The sequence below is a fragment of the Diabrotica undecimpunctata genome, chromosome 1 (assembly GCF_040954645.1).
Source record: "Diabrotica undecimpunctata isolate CICGRU chromosome 1, icDiaUnde3, whole genome shotgun sequence".
NCBI classification, from domain to species: domain Eukaryota; kingdom Metazoa; phylum Arthropoda; class Insecta; order Coleoptera; family Chrysomelidae; genus Diabrotica; species Diabrotica undecimpunctata.
This window is the reverse complement of record NC_092803.1, coordinates 12,606,249-12,624,943: the sequence shown is the minus strand read 5'-3', so window position 1 is coordinate 12,624,943 and position 18,695 is coordinate 12,606,249. Positions and strand designations below refer to the sequence as shown.

General features: G+C 33.5%; 2 protein-coding genes across 2 annotated transcripts in view; one reads left to right on the top strand and one right to left on the bottom strand.

The window, feature by feature from the left end:
* LOC140444303 (uncharacterized) overlaps positions 1 to 17,898 on the top strand; it is a 65,442-nt gene extending 47,544 nt beyond the window's left edge. Inside the window, exons 6-9 of the mRNA XM_072536228.1 lie at positions 9,604 to 10,053; positions 13,259 to 13,966; positions 15,451 to 15,702; positions 17,673 to 17,898. Coding sequence (XP_072392329.1) covers positions 9,604 to 10,053; positions 13,259 to 13,966; positions 15,451 to 15,702; positions 17,673 to 17,839 — 1,577 coding nt within the window. The 3' untranslated portion in view covers positions 17,840 to 17,898. The remainder of the gene's footprint in view (positions 1 to 9,603; positions 10,054 to 13,258; positions 13,967 to 15,450; positions 15,703 to 17,672) is intronic.
* The window catches only part of LOC140444752 (probable cytochrome P450 6a14), a 190,891-nt gene that overhangs the window by 76,359 nt on the left and 95,837 nt on the right, over positions 1 to 18,695 (bottom strand). The window lies entirely within an intron of this gene.

The following is an 18,695-nucleotide window of genomic DNA, read 5'->3' as shown; positions in this document are numbered from 1 at the left end:
AAATCAAATCTTAACTGTCTTTTCCTTTTTTTTCCTCTTTCTAAGTATATTTGAATTATAAAAATAGCCTTTATTGACAAATGAAATTAACACAAGTAAAAGTACCGATAACACAAAGCACTTGTCTATTTTAAATTTAAATTGAAAACCAGTGTAGTTAAAATCACAAAACATTGACGGGTAAAAATGTCACACAATTATGACAAAAACAATTAATAATTACTTGTTTCAAAGGCACTTAAAGTACTTAAAGCACTTGTACCAGTAAGTTGATGATTTACGGCAAGTTTTCGATATTAATTGCCAGTCACCATTGTGCCATTCCAGCAAGTTGTTAATAGAAGAACCGGCGCAGAAAGGAACTCAAAATCTCAACAGGTGGAGAGACATGACAGTTACCGAGAAAATTTAAAATTTGTAGTGTATACTGTTTTACAAATTGTATGTATACAATTGAAATTATTTAATACAAACTGCGTGATTTTAAATTAAAAGATTAATAATATTTTATAGCAGATAAAGGGAATCTTAAAGGGTATACAGTTAATGTTGCACAACAAGAAAGAAACTAGGATATTCACGACAACAAATGTAAAGGAATTGGAAAACTCCTACTCTGTTCATCATCCAATGAAAATAGTAATAATGGTTGAGTTTACGGAAAGTACAAGCTGAATATAGCCGCAAATGTCAACCAAGAATTAAAATATTTCGGTTTGGCAGTGTTGGGATGTTTTTAAAATGCGTATCTTGTATGCTTCAAATTTCTTTTAGGCGAGAAAGCTTTTAAAAAGTACATATCGATTATTCTATTTTATGAATATTGCAATTTTTAATTTATATGAAACAATAATCAGTAAATATTTATCTCTCTCGAGATTAATTGTAAACATCTATTGCAATCTGGCTACTGCTGATTTGACGATTGTCAAATCTATTCCCTAATCTATCAAAGGGTAATTACCAAAAAAAATCTAATAATTAACTGCAATTAATCTCTAAAAAAAAACAATTATTTAACCATTCTTGTTTTATATAAATCAAAAATTGCAGAATTCATAACATAATATAACAAAATGTACTTTTCTGAAGCTTTATCTTTTTATATTTGAAGCATATAGCATCTACATTATAAAACATGCCAACACTGCTAAACCGACATTTTTTGTTCCATGTTTGACATTTGCGGCTATAATCAGCTTGTACTTTCGGTAAACTCAACCGTAATAATTTTTAATACATGGTGTTATACAGTGATGAGTGCATTAAGAACCGGTAAAATAACGCAAAAGATAGAAAACATAATACGTTGTGAAATAAAAAGAGATGAAAGTAGTAGAGGTGGGAAATTATCTATAGAAACCACTAATTTATAATACATTATATTAGGACTATCGATAGTTTCCCACCTTTAGACGTTAGCTTATGAGCTAGTTGACTTTTTTTATTGGTATTTACTGAACATTTTTTAAATTTCGCATAAAGTAAAAACTGATTGAAGGCAATAAAGCAAATTAGTTTAATTAGTAGTAATTTAATAATTAATTCTGTGTTGACGAATACAGAATAACAAGCTATGATAATTCTGTATTGAGAAGAGTGTATGCGACGTCTCAAATCATAGTTTATTATTGATCAATACTTTAATTTTGGATAAAAAAATACTCCTACTTAAACTGTTTTTACTTACATTACGTGATAGGTACGTATTACTATGACTGAAGTCAACCAGCTCATAAGCTAACGTCTAAAGGTGGGAAATTTTCGATAATTCTAATGTAATGTAAAGTAAATTATAGATTTATATCGATAATTTCTCACCTCTACTACTTTCATCTTTTTTTATTTCACAACGTATTATGTTTTCTATCTTTTGTGTTATTTTGCCGGTTCTTAAGGCACTCATACCTGTATATGAGGAGATGTAAGAGGTGATATTTATATATAAAGAATTTTTACAAGCTGAAGACCGTGACACACATTACATGAAGTGCGAACCATTTCACCAATTTAAGTATTTTACAAAAAAAAATCGTAAAAACATTAATTACCCCAGCAGTTAAAAAAGTAAATTGTGTTCAAAAATGACTCATTTTCATTATTTAAATAATAATCCCCTTATATTAATCAATTAGATTAAATTTTCTTGATAATATCTTTTGTTTTCACCTAAACTTTGATATAAAATTTGTTCCAACCCGTACCGAATTTGCATTTTGATTAACGTGTATTGCAATTTTATTTGACCACACTATAATAATCTCATTGCTAACGGTAGGAGGTCAAGTCTACGTTTGCCCCGATGTTGCCTTTGAAAAGTTGTGCAGCAGTAGCAGAAGAAATCTTCAGTAACAAACAATTTTAAACTACGGCCTGTAAACAGCGATAACGGTGTGTGCCTATAAGAGTCGGTAATCTCCATTACTCATAAAGATAAAAGAATAAAAATAAAGGTAAGGTACATAAAAATTAGTCATTATTATCTATATGTAAATATAAAGTAGCAAAGTTGTCAGTCATAAACTGATGTATTTGTAGGCCAGGGCCGATAATTTTTGAGACCAAAAATAATAACGGGATGGAACTCATTATAAAAGGAAGACAATATAACAAAAATTAAACAAAAATAATTTACGACGATCTAATGTCGAGAAGAGAAGATTATCACGATTTCCGGCAAATCTAAAAGTTCAATGGAAAAAAGTCAGATAGGAAAGTTGTAGGTTGTGGGTAATAAGAAGGTCTTTAACTAACCTAGCCTAACCTAACTTTTTAGTTTTTTATTTTTATATTACACAAAAAAATTCTGTTCAAGAAATTAGTTTTTTAAGTCCCAAACACGTCAACTGTTTGATTTAAAATATTCATTTTCTCCTTATTTTAATTTAATATCGAAAAAGTACCATACATTTCAATAGAAAATTCTCACCTCAAAGTAAATGCTTTCATAATAAAATCGATGTGCCTTTTGTTTGCTGAAATCTCTAATTTCTGATGGTCTAAAAAAATGTATGTTACTTTGACGAATTCTCCGAAAATGAATAAAACGAAAGAAGTCGAATCCGAATTTTGTTTTTATCATTATTTGACATTTTGAGCTGTGTAATAAAATGCATACATTCATTGTTATTTACTTTGTTACATATTATTATTGCTTTTCATATATGCATTGTATATATTAAATTATAGAAGAATGTTGCTAAAAAGGTCAATTTTTTGGGACTCCAAAAAATATACAAAATAAGGGTGTGCTATAAGTTCTATAAACGCGTTCGCCGTTACAAATTTATGTGGGAGTCAATCTGCACAATCATTACATATGTAATGCTATAGGTAAGAGAGAGCAAACCTGTGAACTATTGACCTGTAATAGGAGTATAATAAATGAAGGATTGAATCAATATTTTGATGAAAATGTATATTTTTATTTTCATATATGTATGAAAGGAGTTAAATGCCAAAATATTTTTTTACACATACTCTGCAGTAAAATTTATTGTAAATACAATAAAACACACTGCAACATAATTCAATATAATAATACAATACAAATTAAAATGCAACATTCATTTTTTAGTATTGTTATGATTAATATAAGTTCTAATTTATTATATTGTTCTTATTTTAATTTACTAAAACACGATAATTTATATCAATTTATTAAACCACTGTACAACAATTTATTTGACTAATAGTTACATAATTTATCTATACGAACGTTACAATTTAAACGTGGCGCGAATCTTCAGATATTAACTAACTGTTTTCTCCAAAAAGTCCTGTTATATAGCCACTACCGTTAGACTAGAAACGTCGACGGCCTTCTCGACTAGACAGAGCGGCGAATTGTTCTCAAAACTGGTATGTTTATATCGGCTCGTCTTCAGAAGGTTCGAATTGTTGTTTTTATAACAAAGGGGGACCCATCGTGTGTCAGGTAGGCATTACCTAGAAAATACGTGATTGAATGAGAATATTAGTAACAAATGTATTTAGGGTTTTGGGTCAGAATTTATCGTAACAGTATGTCAACTATTTAAAAATGACAATATGCATAACTTACTTAGACATATGTTTAATTTCCCGTGATAATAATATGACAATAATATATTTACAAAAAGAATATTTTTATTCTCGAGAGAGAAAGAGAGAGAAAATATATCTTCTGTCTCTCTCTTACCTATATCTTACATATGTAATGATTTTGCGGATTCACTCCCATACAAATTTCTAACGTCGAACGCGCGTATATAAGTATAACTTTAAAAAACGAAATAAGTCCCACTCAAACCACTCTTTTCTGAACTTTAAAACTTGAATTACTAAATTTTTAGGTAACTGAACTAAGCCTCATTTTTATTAATAGCGTCTTGGCGTCATTTTGTAAGATACTTTTAAATGGGACCATGGAGAAATTAATATATTATTGAAAGCACTTGTATAAATCATTAGGTCCCTGAATTTTTTGATTCTTTGTGGCACCGTTTCAAAATCCCCACTAAATTGTGAAAATCTTATTAAATTAATTTTCGGTGAAAGAATGACTCTTTCTTTCCAGATGGATAACGTCACTAGTATCATATGCCAAAATTCATAATTTAAAAATAAAATCAACCTTTTTTGAAATTCATGTCATGTATATAAACATATACATAAAAGAAATTTAAAATAACAATCATTATATTTGTCCCTTTCATCTCTACGCCCATGACTACTATATGTACTAAATATTCAATGATAAATAAAATAGTTTGGAAAACTAAATAACGTATAAAATTAGCGAAACAATATTAAAAGATATATTATGATTTCTCCATTCTTTGATTTTTAAAACTAAAGTGACAAAAATCAGAACATAATAATTAAAAACTATATTCCCTCATTGGGATCGAACTCGCGACATCTGGTTCTAAATACCGCGCTTCCACTCATTCGACCAGAGTAATAAGGTAATCAATGTTTAGTAATCAATGTCATTATTTGTCAGGAACATTATGTCAGTTTTTTGGTTGTATTTTGTGTTTGTGTTTATTTATTTATTGTATTCGAAAAATGGAAAGGTTATTACGAATCATAGAAGTTCCAGGAAGAATATTTATTTGCAAAAGACTGCAAATGTATATAGGTATCTACCGAATTAATATAAAATAATAATAATTATAATAAATATTATATATATTTACAAAAGGACAATTTTTATTCTCGAGAGAGAAAATATATCTTCTGTCTCTCTCTTACCTATATCTTACATATGTAATGGTTTTGTCATTCACTCCCGTACAAATTTCCAACGCCGAACGCGCGTATAGAAGTATAACTTCAAAAAGTTAACCACTCCTACTACCCGGTTTCTCTCTTAAACCCTTAAATTTGTCTCCCAACCGTTCTCTCAGAAGCAACGCCTGAAGCGTCCGCCGATTTTGAATGTCAGTTAAGCACGCGAAATCAATTTTAAATCAAATTTGTATCAACACGACGGTAAAAATTGATATCTTCTTATCATAGTGTCCTATCGACAAAAATCAAAATGCGTTTTGAAGGTGAAGTGTGCAGCTTTCGTATGCAATGTTTGTATTTTGACGCAATTTTAGTTAGTTTTTATAAAGGTGTTAAATAAGTAAATTATTATCTATTTTTTTTTTGTTCACTATTCTATTTCTAAATTTATAATAGGTAATTACTAGTTAAGCTAAGCTTAGAAATTATAATACTCGGATCATTCGTAAGAAAAGATTCCCTATGCCGCTGAAAAAGAATGCGACTTACTAGGAAAAATCTGGCAACACTGCCTTAGGCATCAACTCTCCCTCTCTCTCTCCCCATCACTAACGCCAAGATGATTGTTTACTGCCGGCCTAGCAGCCTTCGTAGATGAAGCTTCCCATCGCTGTTACTGCCAGATGCAAAATTCGTGCTGTGATACGTTTTTTAAATGCAAAACGGATTTTACCTATTGACACTCATAATCAGTAAATAGAAGTTTATGGGGAAAAGTGAATATATGTTTACCATGTTCTCAAATGGTGTAGAGAATTTAGTCAAGGCTGAACGGAAATTCACGATAAAGATTGGAGTGGAACGCCTTCAGTTTCAGACGACCTTGTCGAAAAAAGTAAACGAATATTGCTTAAAGATCAAAGGTTTACCATTAACAACCTTCCTGTGCGTATTCCTGAGACTTCCCATATTACAATTCATGTCCAGTGCGGTGTGCGGCTTCCCCATGACAACGTTCGACCTCATGCCTCACATCAAAGTGAACAACTGCTAAGAGATTTTGACTGGACTGTTGTGTCCCACCCCTCCTACAGTGTCCGGACCAAGCACCAAATAATTATCACTTATTCACAAAATTAAAGGAACATTTCGGTGTCTTACGCTTCAGTACCTATGATAAAGCCAAGCAAGAGGTTAGTTACTCTATTTCTCAAACGATTGGCGGTAGAAATCTATAACATGGGGATAGAAAAGTTGAAGCATCGTCCGCAAAATTGTTTAGATAGAAATGGAGATTATGTAGAATAATAGCGTAAGTTTTAAGTTTTAAAATGATGTGTAACACTAAGAACAAAAATAAAACTGTCTATTTTTAAAATTCATGAAAAACTTATCATGCTGTTATGATAATAAATTATATAATATATAATTTAATATATAATATAATATATAATATAATATAATATAATATAATATAATATAATATAATATAATATAATATATAAATTATATATTATATAATAAAATGCCTTATGTCATAAACTCGTTCTTTTTAAATACTTTTTTTGCATAAGTATATTGAATTTGTTTGTGCAAAATAAACGAAATTATAATTTTTTATTATTGTATTTAACCATAGAAAAGAATCAATTATAGTATGGTACCGAATTAACATTCGATTTTAGTTTTTGAGGTTATGTTAAGGTAAAAATACTTTTTAGTAAAAAAAAATAATATTTTGTATAGCTGATTAATACATATTAAAATATAGATAGTTTTTACCTAGCTATGTAGATTCCAAGAGTTTATCTGCGGTAAATCAGCCTGCTCTTGAACGGTTTTGTTCACTGCTCTGTATCTCGAATACTGGCTAACGGTTTTTGGCAGCTGCTACGAAATAATTAACAGGTAGTAAGGCCCAGACCCAACTAACACCTTCCCCACTTCTCTGTGAAATACCTTTTGATGTACTAAAAATTTCCGTAGGCCATTTAGGTATATAAGTTACCTTACGATAGAAATAAATAGAGTTTAGTGTAAATTTAATAAATATTGTAGACGTCTTGTAAAGTAATAATTTATTTGGTTATTAATTGTGCGGATCTTTATGTGACTTACTTTTTTTTTTCTTTTTTTTACGTCTTTATAGAGGCGGGGTCTGGAATCTTCAAAAGACATCTCAGTCCAGGACGTCGCCTGACTAACTTTAGTGCAGGATTCGTTCTTCGTACTCCCGGAGATAGTTCCCGAGGTACTTTAAAATGCCCTCTCGTCGCCGAGTCTACGCCAAACGCCTAACTGCTAAACCAGACCCTCCTCTGTCATCCAGCGATCCGGAAGCCGAATGGCCGCTGTAAGGCCGGCATCACTTCCCAATCACTACCTTTATTCATTCATTCTCCATTCATACACATCCACACTCTATTTATCAGCAAGGAGGCTACCTGTCTCGTTCCAGGTAGCGCGTAGAAGACACTTATCGCTCCTAGTTTGGCATCATTCCCAGATGGGTATTTCCTCCTTCACCACAGTCTGACTCACGCATTCTAACTCATACAGTGTGACCTACTTTTCTAGCTTCACCTTTCAGCATCATTCACTCTTACCTTTAGCGTTGGTCCAGCAGTCTTTCTTCCTCTTCCTTTTTCTTGATCACTGCACGGATATAGCTGTGTATGTTAGTCCAAACTAATTTATTTTCAATCATTCTCTCAATCATTTCTCTCACTGTAACAAAATTCACACCTGTCTCTCTCTCTCCATTCTGTTCCTTTCCACTATCCATCTGCTGCAATCTGACATCGTATGTGTCACAGTGTCCGAGTATCCACAGTATAGGCATTCATCTGTATCAGCCTTTCCGATCCTATAGAGGTAGGCCCTAAAACACCAGTGTCCTGTGAGCACCTGCGCCAGGAAATAATCCAGTCGTCTGTGGCCACAGTCCACCCAATCTCTTATGTTCGGGATCAGCATTTTCGTCCACTGTGCCACATCTTCCGTGTTGTTCCATTCTTCTTGCCATCTTTCAACTGACCTTTCCCTTTCCTGTCTTCTCTCGGCCACAGTAAGGTTTGGACCTCTTGTCTCATAAAGCTCTTTTTTTCCACCGCCAAAACATGCAACGGAACACATCCAGTGATGGTCCATAAGGCTGCCGCAGACACAGTCCTGTAGGCGCATGCCACTCGCAACAGACTTGTTCTGTCTACTCGTGCCATAAGACTCCTATAGGCCGTTATCTCTACCGCCTCGCTCCAGACTGATGCCGCGTAGGGGACGATCGACTGTACAACACCGTGTAAGACCCTCCTCCTTTCGAATTTGGGTCCTCCAATGTTCGGCATATGTGAATTATGTGACTTACTAAAACAAGCGATTTAATAATCACTGTATTACAATTTATATTACCAAAGAGTACGAAAATAGAGAAAAATTTACCTTTATGGGAGTGCGAGAATTTATTTAAAAGTGATTTTAAGTGCCTTGTCTGAGCAGCGGTGGAAGAGTGAATACATGAATAAACTAATAATGATTATTTTTAAATAACAGGTAACTTTTTACAAAGAGCGTGTGTCTTTTGATTATATTAGAATTATCGCGACGTCCAGGCATCATAAATGCTCACGCACATGCATTTTCAGCGAAACGACATTTATTGTGTATTGTTCATTGTTTTAATTTTTTGGATGGTTTTTTAGGTAAGCAAATATGGCTAACTACTACTAGACACTAAATAAGCAACAAAGTATGTTGATATTTCAGCATTAATTATATAAACAAGGGCGGCTCTGTCTGCATAAATAGTTAGGTAACAACTTAAGTATTAATAATTGACTTATACTCCCTCTCAAATAGATCGGGAACATTATAAAATTAAAATATTTAAAAATGACTAAAAAAAATCGATTTTTTTAATGTAAAACAAAAATTACACAATCTTTAGAAATTCACGATTTCAAATAACAAAAATTGGTTAGCCGAATGGATCTAGTAACCGGCAGTCATATTTCCAACCACAGACACACACACACACACACACACACACACACACACACACACACACACACACACACACACACACGCACACACACACACGCACACACACACACGCACACACACACACGCACACACACACATTGATTTTTTTTTGCCTTTTTTTTCCATCCCGTTACTATTTTTTTCACTTTTTACCATTTTCAAATGCTTTGGTCTATTGGCATATAATCGCTTTATTTATATACAATTAAAGAAAATATTTATTTAATACTTATCTGTTATCTTATCTGTCGAAATATATCGACCACTAATCATTGCAATGACTACATTATATGACTTGAAATAACCCCGTTCTTATAAGAGCAACAAAACTATTTATAAATAAATAACGTGAATCATTTGATTGTTTCAGTCGACGAAATATGTTGGTGTTTCTAGTGATACTGCTCGTTGCAGGTTTTTATCTTTACCAAAAATGGCTGTACAAGTATTGGAAGCGAAGAGGAGTGTATCAGCTAGAGCCTGTGTTTTTGTATGGAAACTTTAAACCAATGACGACAGGAAACATGTCCATCGCTGAGCTGTTCACAGACATCTACAATGAAATCAAATCGAACGGTGGGCAGTACGGTGGGATTTACCAAGCATTTAAACCGGGATTTATGCCAGTTAATCTTAATATTGTCAAGGGTATTCTTCAGAAAGATTTTAGTCATTTCATGAACCATGGTAACTACACCAATCCAGAAGTAGATCCTCTCTCGAATCATCTGTTTTCATTGGAAAGTGAAAAATGGAGGAAGATGAGGTCCAAACTTACACCAACCTTTACTACAGGTAACTTTCCAGACAAATTAAAAAAATATGTATGTTTTATAGTAGGTAAGTACTACAACATACATTGTAGTCTCTAGTTTAAGTAATTTTGTGTCCTATAAGGTATGCATACGAATTACCGGTGTTCTTGCAACTTTTACTGTCTGTATTTATTTTTGGCATCCACCGTATGGAAAATTTTATAAATAACTGTTCTACTAGATTATTCTACTTAGTCGCAATAACGTTATAACTAACTAATCAATATTTCAATATGCAGTATTTTTGATAATACTTAGTATTCAAAATAAATATTATATTTGATCATTTTTATAATTCTTCTTGGATTTTAAGTAGTTATATATAATGTTCCGAAAGATTTCCGCGATTAGTACTATTAAACTAGAGCTAAGATTAATACAATTACAAGAATTAATATTAAACGCAACAGTCTTCCGGATTGAACCGCGTCGATTATGATTGCGCCGAGCTTTCGACGTCCTCTTTGATGTCTTCTTCAGGGCTTCCGAGGTATCAATCTGGAGGCATCCATATGGAGCATAAATATCGAAATACTAGTTAATTGTGTTAGCAGTTGAATATTTAAAGAGAAAGTGTACACTTATCTAAAGATGTAAGATTTTTCTAACATCTTTAGACGAAAGCTACAATAGAGTTACAAAATGGTGAAATTGTATAATTTACAAAATAAGGTAAAGAAATCAGATTCACCAATTTGTAACACTATTGTAGCTTATATGGTGTTATGGTGTGGCGACACCATATTGCCGAAACTGTTCACTACGCTTTTGGAATATATATGTAAAAGGGCAAAACTGACCGAAAAGGGCATAAACATAAACGGAGAAAAGCTTAGCAATCTAAGGTTTGAAAGTGATATTGTACTAATAGCTGATAGGATAGATGAGGCCAAAGAACTTTTAAATCAGCTTTTCCTTTCCTCGCTAGAAGGGGGATTGAAAATAAATATATCTAAAACCCAGATGATGACAAATCTTGTAGTCAGCGAAGATATATGCGTAGGAACAAGATCCATAGACCAGGTAATGGCCTATAAATACCTAGGTCATGAGATTCGCATAGGAAAAGATAACCAAACCGTTGAGCTTCTCCGTCGTATAAGACTGACTTGGGCAGCCTTCGGCAAGCTGAATCATATTTTCAAATCGTCTAATATACCAATATGCTTTAAAAGAAAAACGTTTAATCAGTGTGTTTTGCCAGTGTTAACCTGCGGTGCGGAAACGTTGACCATGACAAGGAGAACAGTTCAAAAGATCCGTATGTGTCAAAGGGCGATGGAGCATGCTATGTTGGGCGTTTCACTACGAGACAAGATCCCAAATCGTCAGCTACGACAAAGAACAGGAGTGGCTGATGCAATAGAGAGAGTAGCAACACTAAAATGACAGATGGCTCGAATGACAGATAATAGATGGACAAAGCGGATACTGGAATGGAGACCAAGAGATGATGTCTACCGAAGCAGAGGTCGTCCACCAACACCTTGGACTGACGATCTAAAACGTTGTCATAGGAATTGGATGTAAGAGGCACAAGATCGAAATAGATGGAAAATTATGAGAAAGATCTATGTCCAGCAGTGGATAAGCGAAGATTGAATGATGATGATGATGTAGCTTATAGCAGTGCTGGCATCTGGCATAGCTACATAGTGCTACTTGTTGTTGGTTTGGGTTTATATGACTGCAGACACCAAATCCATTAACCAATCGTAGTAATTAAACTTAGTCATGGTTTCATCTATAATCTTATCATCATCATCATCATCATTAGGTCGACAACTCTTTGTGATGCTTAGTTTTTTCTACGATTTTCTGCCATTTCGATCTGTTCCTTGCTTTGCTTTTTCAGTTGGTAATCTTTAGAGTTTTCAAATCTTGTTTGGCCTATTCCGGATATCTATATTTGATTGCCTTCCTACTAGCTCTGTTTTATTATTTTCTTTGATATTTCATTCTCGTGCATTCGTCCAACATGTTCTATCCAGCACAAACGTCCAACAGTTGTAAATGTTACGATTCTTTGAATGCTGTGTATAATTCCCAATTATATTCTCTATACTAAACTAAAACTAAAACTAAATTCTTAAACTAAACCTAAGACTAGTATTGATCTCTAATCCAGATTTAGCCATGCGGCTTACCACTACCTCTAAGGGGAAAATTCACTCATCCCAGATATCTACGGTATCAAAAGATTTAGCTCTGGTGGGACTCTTTCCGTGTTATCGCGCCATAGGTGACTTGTTATGCTGGGGTATCTCCCAAAATTTTTCGTACACATCTGGACGTCGCGAGAAGACCATGCAGCTTTCTCCATCTATAGAGATGTTCATTTAGACCCAGTTATTTTATATTCTCTAGGAGGATTTTGGGAATAACACCGGTAGTAGGTAGAATAATAGATACTGTCTGGGATCTTTCCTTTCTCCATTGTCTCCTAATTTGTATTTCTAGATCTCTGTACTTGGCGATTTTTCCGTTGTATGTACCACGTAAATTATTGGTGTTAGGTATCGTCACATCAATAAGTGTTGTTTGCCTAGTAAATTTATTAACTAGTATGAAATCCGGTCTATTATGTGCCACTGATTGGTCTGTAAGCACAGTGTATTAATTATAAGGAAGATGGTCGGTTTAGAGAAGTCCTGATTTGTCATCAGTTATTGGTGGATAATCTTTCCTACTGAGTCATGGCGTTCCTTATAATCAGTACCAACAAACGCCTCGCAGCCATCCGTAAGATGTTGGATGGTTTCTTGGGCTTGGCATCAATATCGGCATTTGTCATTTTGGACTTTAACAAGGATCTTAACAATATATTTCAAGTAATTTTTAGATGGAATATCCTGATCCTGAATGACAAGTAGAAAGCTTTATTCCAGTAGAAAGACATATTCTTGGTTAATCTTATTGAGATGTCGCCCATGTAAAAGTTTATTTATCCAGGTGCACATTTTTTCTTGCTTAGTCAGGTGGTTTATGCGCATTTCTTGTTCCCTTAGTTTAAATTATCTCTAATTATTATTATTATTATTTTATTGAGTACTTTTTTGGATTTTTTTTCATTTCACTACTATTTTTTTGGATTTTGTGACAGGAATACTTTTAACACATAACGGTCTTTCTGGTCGATGAAAACTAACTTCTAGGTTGTTTTTTTATAGTTTTCTTTCTTTCAGGTAAAATGAAGATGATGTTCCCCACTATGGTAACTTGTACTCAAGGACTAAACGAAATCTTAAAAGACCATGCCCGTATTCAAGACGCTGTTGACATAAAAGATCTAATAGCAAGATTTACCACAGATATTATCGGATCTGCCGCGTTTGGCATTGACTGCAATAGTCTTAAGGACCCAAATTCAGAATTTAGACAATTTGGAAAGAAGGTATTTGAAATTACCTATTGGAGGAGACTAAAACGCCAAATGTCTACTAATTTACCTAAGTGGTTACTGGATTTCATTCGCCTGAAGATGATCGATCGGGAACTTGAAGATTTTTTTATGGGTATTGTAAAGAGCACGGTGTCGTTTAGAGAAAAAAATAATATATATAGGAGAGACTTCTTGCATTTAATGTTGCAGCTTAAGAACAAGGGAAAAGTTACGGAAGATGAAGATTTTAAACCTGTGGATAAAAAAACCAGCGAAAATGACGACAACTTTTTAAGCTTCAACGAAGTCGCTGCCCAGTGTTTTGTATTTTTCGTAGCCGGATTTGAAACCTCCTCTACTGCTATATCCTTTGCTTTGTTAGAGTTGTCCAGAAATCCAGATATTCAACGAAAGCTGAGAGAAGAAATACGATCTGTTTTAAAAAGGCATAACAATGAATTTAGTTATGATGCTATTATGGAAATGAAATTCTTGGACAAGGTGGTAAATGGTAAGAATATAATAATATGTTTGTTTTCTATCTACATTATTAATTTTTTATCCATGCACAATATAAAAGTACAGTAAAACCTCCCTTAACCGAAACCTTTTTAACCGAAACCTCGTTTAACCGAAACGGCTGAGTTTCAATAATTTCGTCAATAAAAAGGTAAATTTTTATCGCAAAACATAAACAGTTCCATTAATTTCACTCACCGATTGATGCCTCTGTGTGTTGGGAAATCAAAAAAACCAAGAGCTCTAAAAGATATTTCCGAAAAAGCACTTCCAGCTTTTTATAGAGGCCAAAAAAGCTCATGGATGTCGACCACTTTATTTTCAGAATGGTTCAAACATGAATTCGTCCCAAGTGTAAAATCCTTTTTAAAATCAAAAACCTTCCCATCAAAGCATTGTTGCTTGTTAACAATGCGCCAACTCACCCTCAAAATTCACAAAATGGTCACATTTTTGCCACCGAATGTCACGAGCTTAATTCAGCCGTTAGACCAGGGAGTAATAGAGACATTCAACAGATATTATAGAGGAACATTCTTAAGATATCTTTTATTACAGAAGACAAATGAATCCAAAAGTGTTGATTCTCAATCTTCAACAATGAAACATGTTGTTTATTGGTCTGCTGAGTCGTGGGCCAAGATCAAATCTTCAAATGCTGGAACAACCTTTTTGATTTAAATTTGATTGACGATCCTGAAGACGAAAATGGTAAGGAAACGACAGAAAAAATTAAAACTTTAATAAAAAATTTTGCCGGGATGTGAAGAAATTAACCAAGAAGAGAAACGTGAGTAACATATTATGTTACTGATTATATCGCAGAAATAGTATAATTAATAAATTAATTAAAATCCTTTGTAAAAGGTATATATTTAAAAACCCAAACGGGCTGTGTTAGACAAAACGTTTTCGGAATATTCGGAATATTGTTAGACAAATTTCGGTTTTCGTTTTGTCTAACACAGCCCGTTTGGGTTTTTAAATATATACCTTTTACAAAGGATTTTAATTAATTTTTTAATATATGGTATACAGCCAAATACAGGAACGTAGATTCCTTGTAGAGTATAATTAGTATCTTTATTTAGGTATTTAATCCTTTCTAAACATTTGAATTAGTATGTTGCTGCAGGGACTCCATGAATACAATCCAGATGCTTTAAAACATTAATTATGGAATCTGATTTCAACTGACTAATGGCTGTATCTAGTATCAATGCAAAATTCTCTTTGGTAACTACACAGATTTGTTTGTCTCGTCTAAACTGTAATACTGCCCTGTTCCAATTTTCCTTTTATGGTTTAAATGCAGCAATATCCGCAGGCTGCATAATTCTGACCGCGTCGGGATACAAAACATTCATTCACTGATTTATGTTTAAGTGAATTTTAGGTCCATCAACAAATAAAATAACTGTACATTTAATTAGGTATTAATAAATTAATTGGATTAAAAATATTTGTATAACTTAGAAACAATGAGAATGCATCCACCAGCTCCAGCCCTCGGAAGAATCTGTAATGCCGATTATCAAGTTCCCGATACCGACATTGTCATCGAGAAAGGAGTTAGAGTATTGATACCAGTCATAGGTATTCATAGAGATCCCGATCATTATCCTAATCCTAACGTATTTGATCCGGAGAGATTCAATGAGGAAAATAAAGCAAAACGACATCAGTTCGCCTTCATGCCATTCGGAGAAGGACCTAGAATGTGTATTGGTAAGAAATGTTTTTATATTTAATCTTCTTAGTGTTAAGTTTGAGCCCGTGATACAAATGCTAAATTGTACTTTGATTACTTTATTATGAAATATCTAATACAAAGATAAGAAAAGAACTTGCTTCCATTTTCTGATTAGCTGTCATCTGTCGCTGTTAACAGCTAAACGCAACGTTGCCACGCAACACAGAAACTTACAATTAAAAACACATCACTTCTGGATATAGGCCTTCCTCAGTTCTTTAAAGTGTTCTCTACACTGGGCCGCTTGTAGGCAGTTTCCCGCTACACGTTTTATATCATCGGTCCATCTAGTCGGTGGTCGTCCTCGGCTTCTTTTATAGTTTCTGGGCTTCTATTCCATAATACGTCTTGTCCACCGTCCATCTTGTGTTCTGGCTAAGTGCCCTGCCCAGTTCCACTTAGGCGTCGTGGTTCTTTCGATGACGTCTTGAACTCCTGATCTTTGCCTGATTTGTTGGTTTGTTATGTGGTCTTGAAGGCTCACATTCAGCATTGCACGTTCCTTGGCTCGTTGAGTAACTCTGATTTTATTCGCAGATTTTTGCGTGAGTTGTATTCTCTTTCTTCAAAATTGTCACTTTTGAATTATCTAGTGCCACTAGCAGAACAGCTAATTGAATTAGAAAGATCTAAATCAAATGTAAAAAGACGAATAAGTAGCCGTTTTGGAAGAATGTTTAAACGACAGAAACAGATGATCAACGTAGGAGACCATTTGCCACAACGGACACCTACTAGAAGAAGGTGCTTTAGATGTTAACAAAATAAATCAGAAACTCGAACTACTACTATTTGTACAGCGTGCAAAGTGCCTCTATGCAAAAATTGTTTTTTGCCACATCATTTATAAGAAGTAATGTTTTTTTTATGTAATGTACTTTTTTATTTTGAATAGTTTGTTTCTTTACTGATGGGATTTATTTATCCCACCATTCGAAACTAATGGGATATATATGTCCCATGTCCTTTCTAAGGATACAAGGACATCACAATGTAAAAAAATCAATCGCTTTGTTAGGTCTGTAGGTATCAACGAATATCATTAAAGTCATTTTAAACAGTTTTATTTAGCTACAATGAAATCAGTAGTAAATGGGTTAAATAGTCTTTCTTTTATTTTTCCTTTAAAACACTGCTGATTTTATCTGCCGTGTCCTTTATGTAGGGCAGGATAATTTTTCCAATTGTTTTTTTTTTTTCTTCTACCAAATTTCTGTAATTTTCAATCGTAGACGTGTAAAACCCATTTCTTTAGGCTGTTTTAACTTTGTGCATTTCCTCGTCCTTATGGTCCTCATCTGACAGTTTTTTGAATCTTGTGATTAGAGTGTCGATTACCATTCGAACCAGGATATTTCTGGTGTATTGAAATAAAGAAAGGATTAAGAAAGCATGAGCAGTATTCATCCACATAAAAACAAAACCAACACCATGCAATACAAAATAAAAGTATTTTACTTAAGAAGCACGTCATATATATTCTTCTGTATGGGTTAAAATTTTGGACTTTAATCGAGATATCAATGAAAAAGCTCGAAGCTTTTAAAACATGGCGCTGTAGGCGTATTTTGAAAATCTTTTTAGTAGTGACCAGTGAAGAGTTTTTTTACAAAATGGGGAATGATTGCGAAATAATCATGACGTATCACAACGCAAACTAAAAAAATCTCGGTAGTATACTGCGCAGTTAACGCGTAGTATAATATCCTGGATGCAGAAATTACGAAAGTGGTTCAACTACTAATGCGTGACTATTTAGGGCAAAAGTTAATAAAGTCAGAATCGCCACGTTATTATCCAATTACCATAATAGATAGGCGCTACATAAAGACTGTTTAAATTGTATTTTAAAATTTTAAAATGTATATAAATTTCTATTGTTCATTAATATGATCACCTATTTGGTGGACTACGTGATCTTTTTTAATATTATACTTTATTTAAGGTTCCCGATTTGGACTTCTGCAATCAAAAGTAGGAATAGCATCCATAATAAAAGATTTCGCAGTATCTCTGCACCAAAAAACGAAACTTCCCATCAAGTATAGTCCCAAGTCTATAATATCAGCAGTAGAAGGCGACGTGTGGGTAACTGTGCAGTTAGTAGATTAGGTGTATTTTTTAAATTTCGATATTAATTAGGCAATAGACATAATTTTTAATAACAATAATTCGTTTTATTTTAAACTTTAAAAGTTTTATCGTAAGAGAACACATATACACGTAAAGCTAGTTGAGCGTGGGGGGCGGAAATATGGTCAAAGGTTGAAGTCAAATACTGGCCCTAGGTAGGTAAAGTATCAAACCTAACACCAAAATCATATAGACCAATAAGTCTATCGTCTTTTCCATTATAAATGCTGGTAAGACTTCTGAATAGGTACATAAGAAACGAAGTGATAAAAGATTATCGTCTAAGTAATTGTTAATATGCACACCAACCTTGTAAATCTACAGACTCAGCGTTAGATGATCTAAATAGGCTTATCTCAAAATCACGCTTTTTTAGATACCGAGGGGGCATTTATTAATGTTACCATCAACTCTTTGGTTACAGCAATAATACAGCGATAATAGTTATGCAGATTTTTTACACTCTGAGTAAAGCAACCATTAAAACAAGAGCACGTAGGAGCTGTCCACAAGGAGGTCTTCTGTCATCTCTACTTTATGCAACCTTGGTAGATAATCTTCTTAAAAATCTGCCCAAATAAGAATTTTACTGTCAGATACGCTGAAGATATTGCAAACATCGTCAGGAGTAAATTCGACCAGGTTGCATATGGGAGAATGCAAGTAGCCGTAAATATAGTTGATAACTGATGTAAATAAGAGGGACTGACCGTCAATGGTAAAAAAAAACAACAATTAACATCATAAAAAAGACACCATTACAAGGCCTAAAATCACTAGTGCTAGGAGGAACAGAGATTTTATTTGCAAAAAAACAAAGTAACTAGAGGTATAT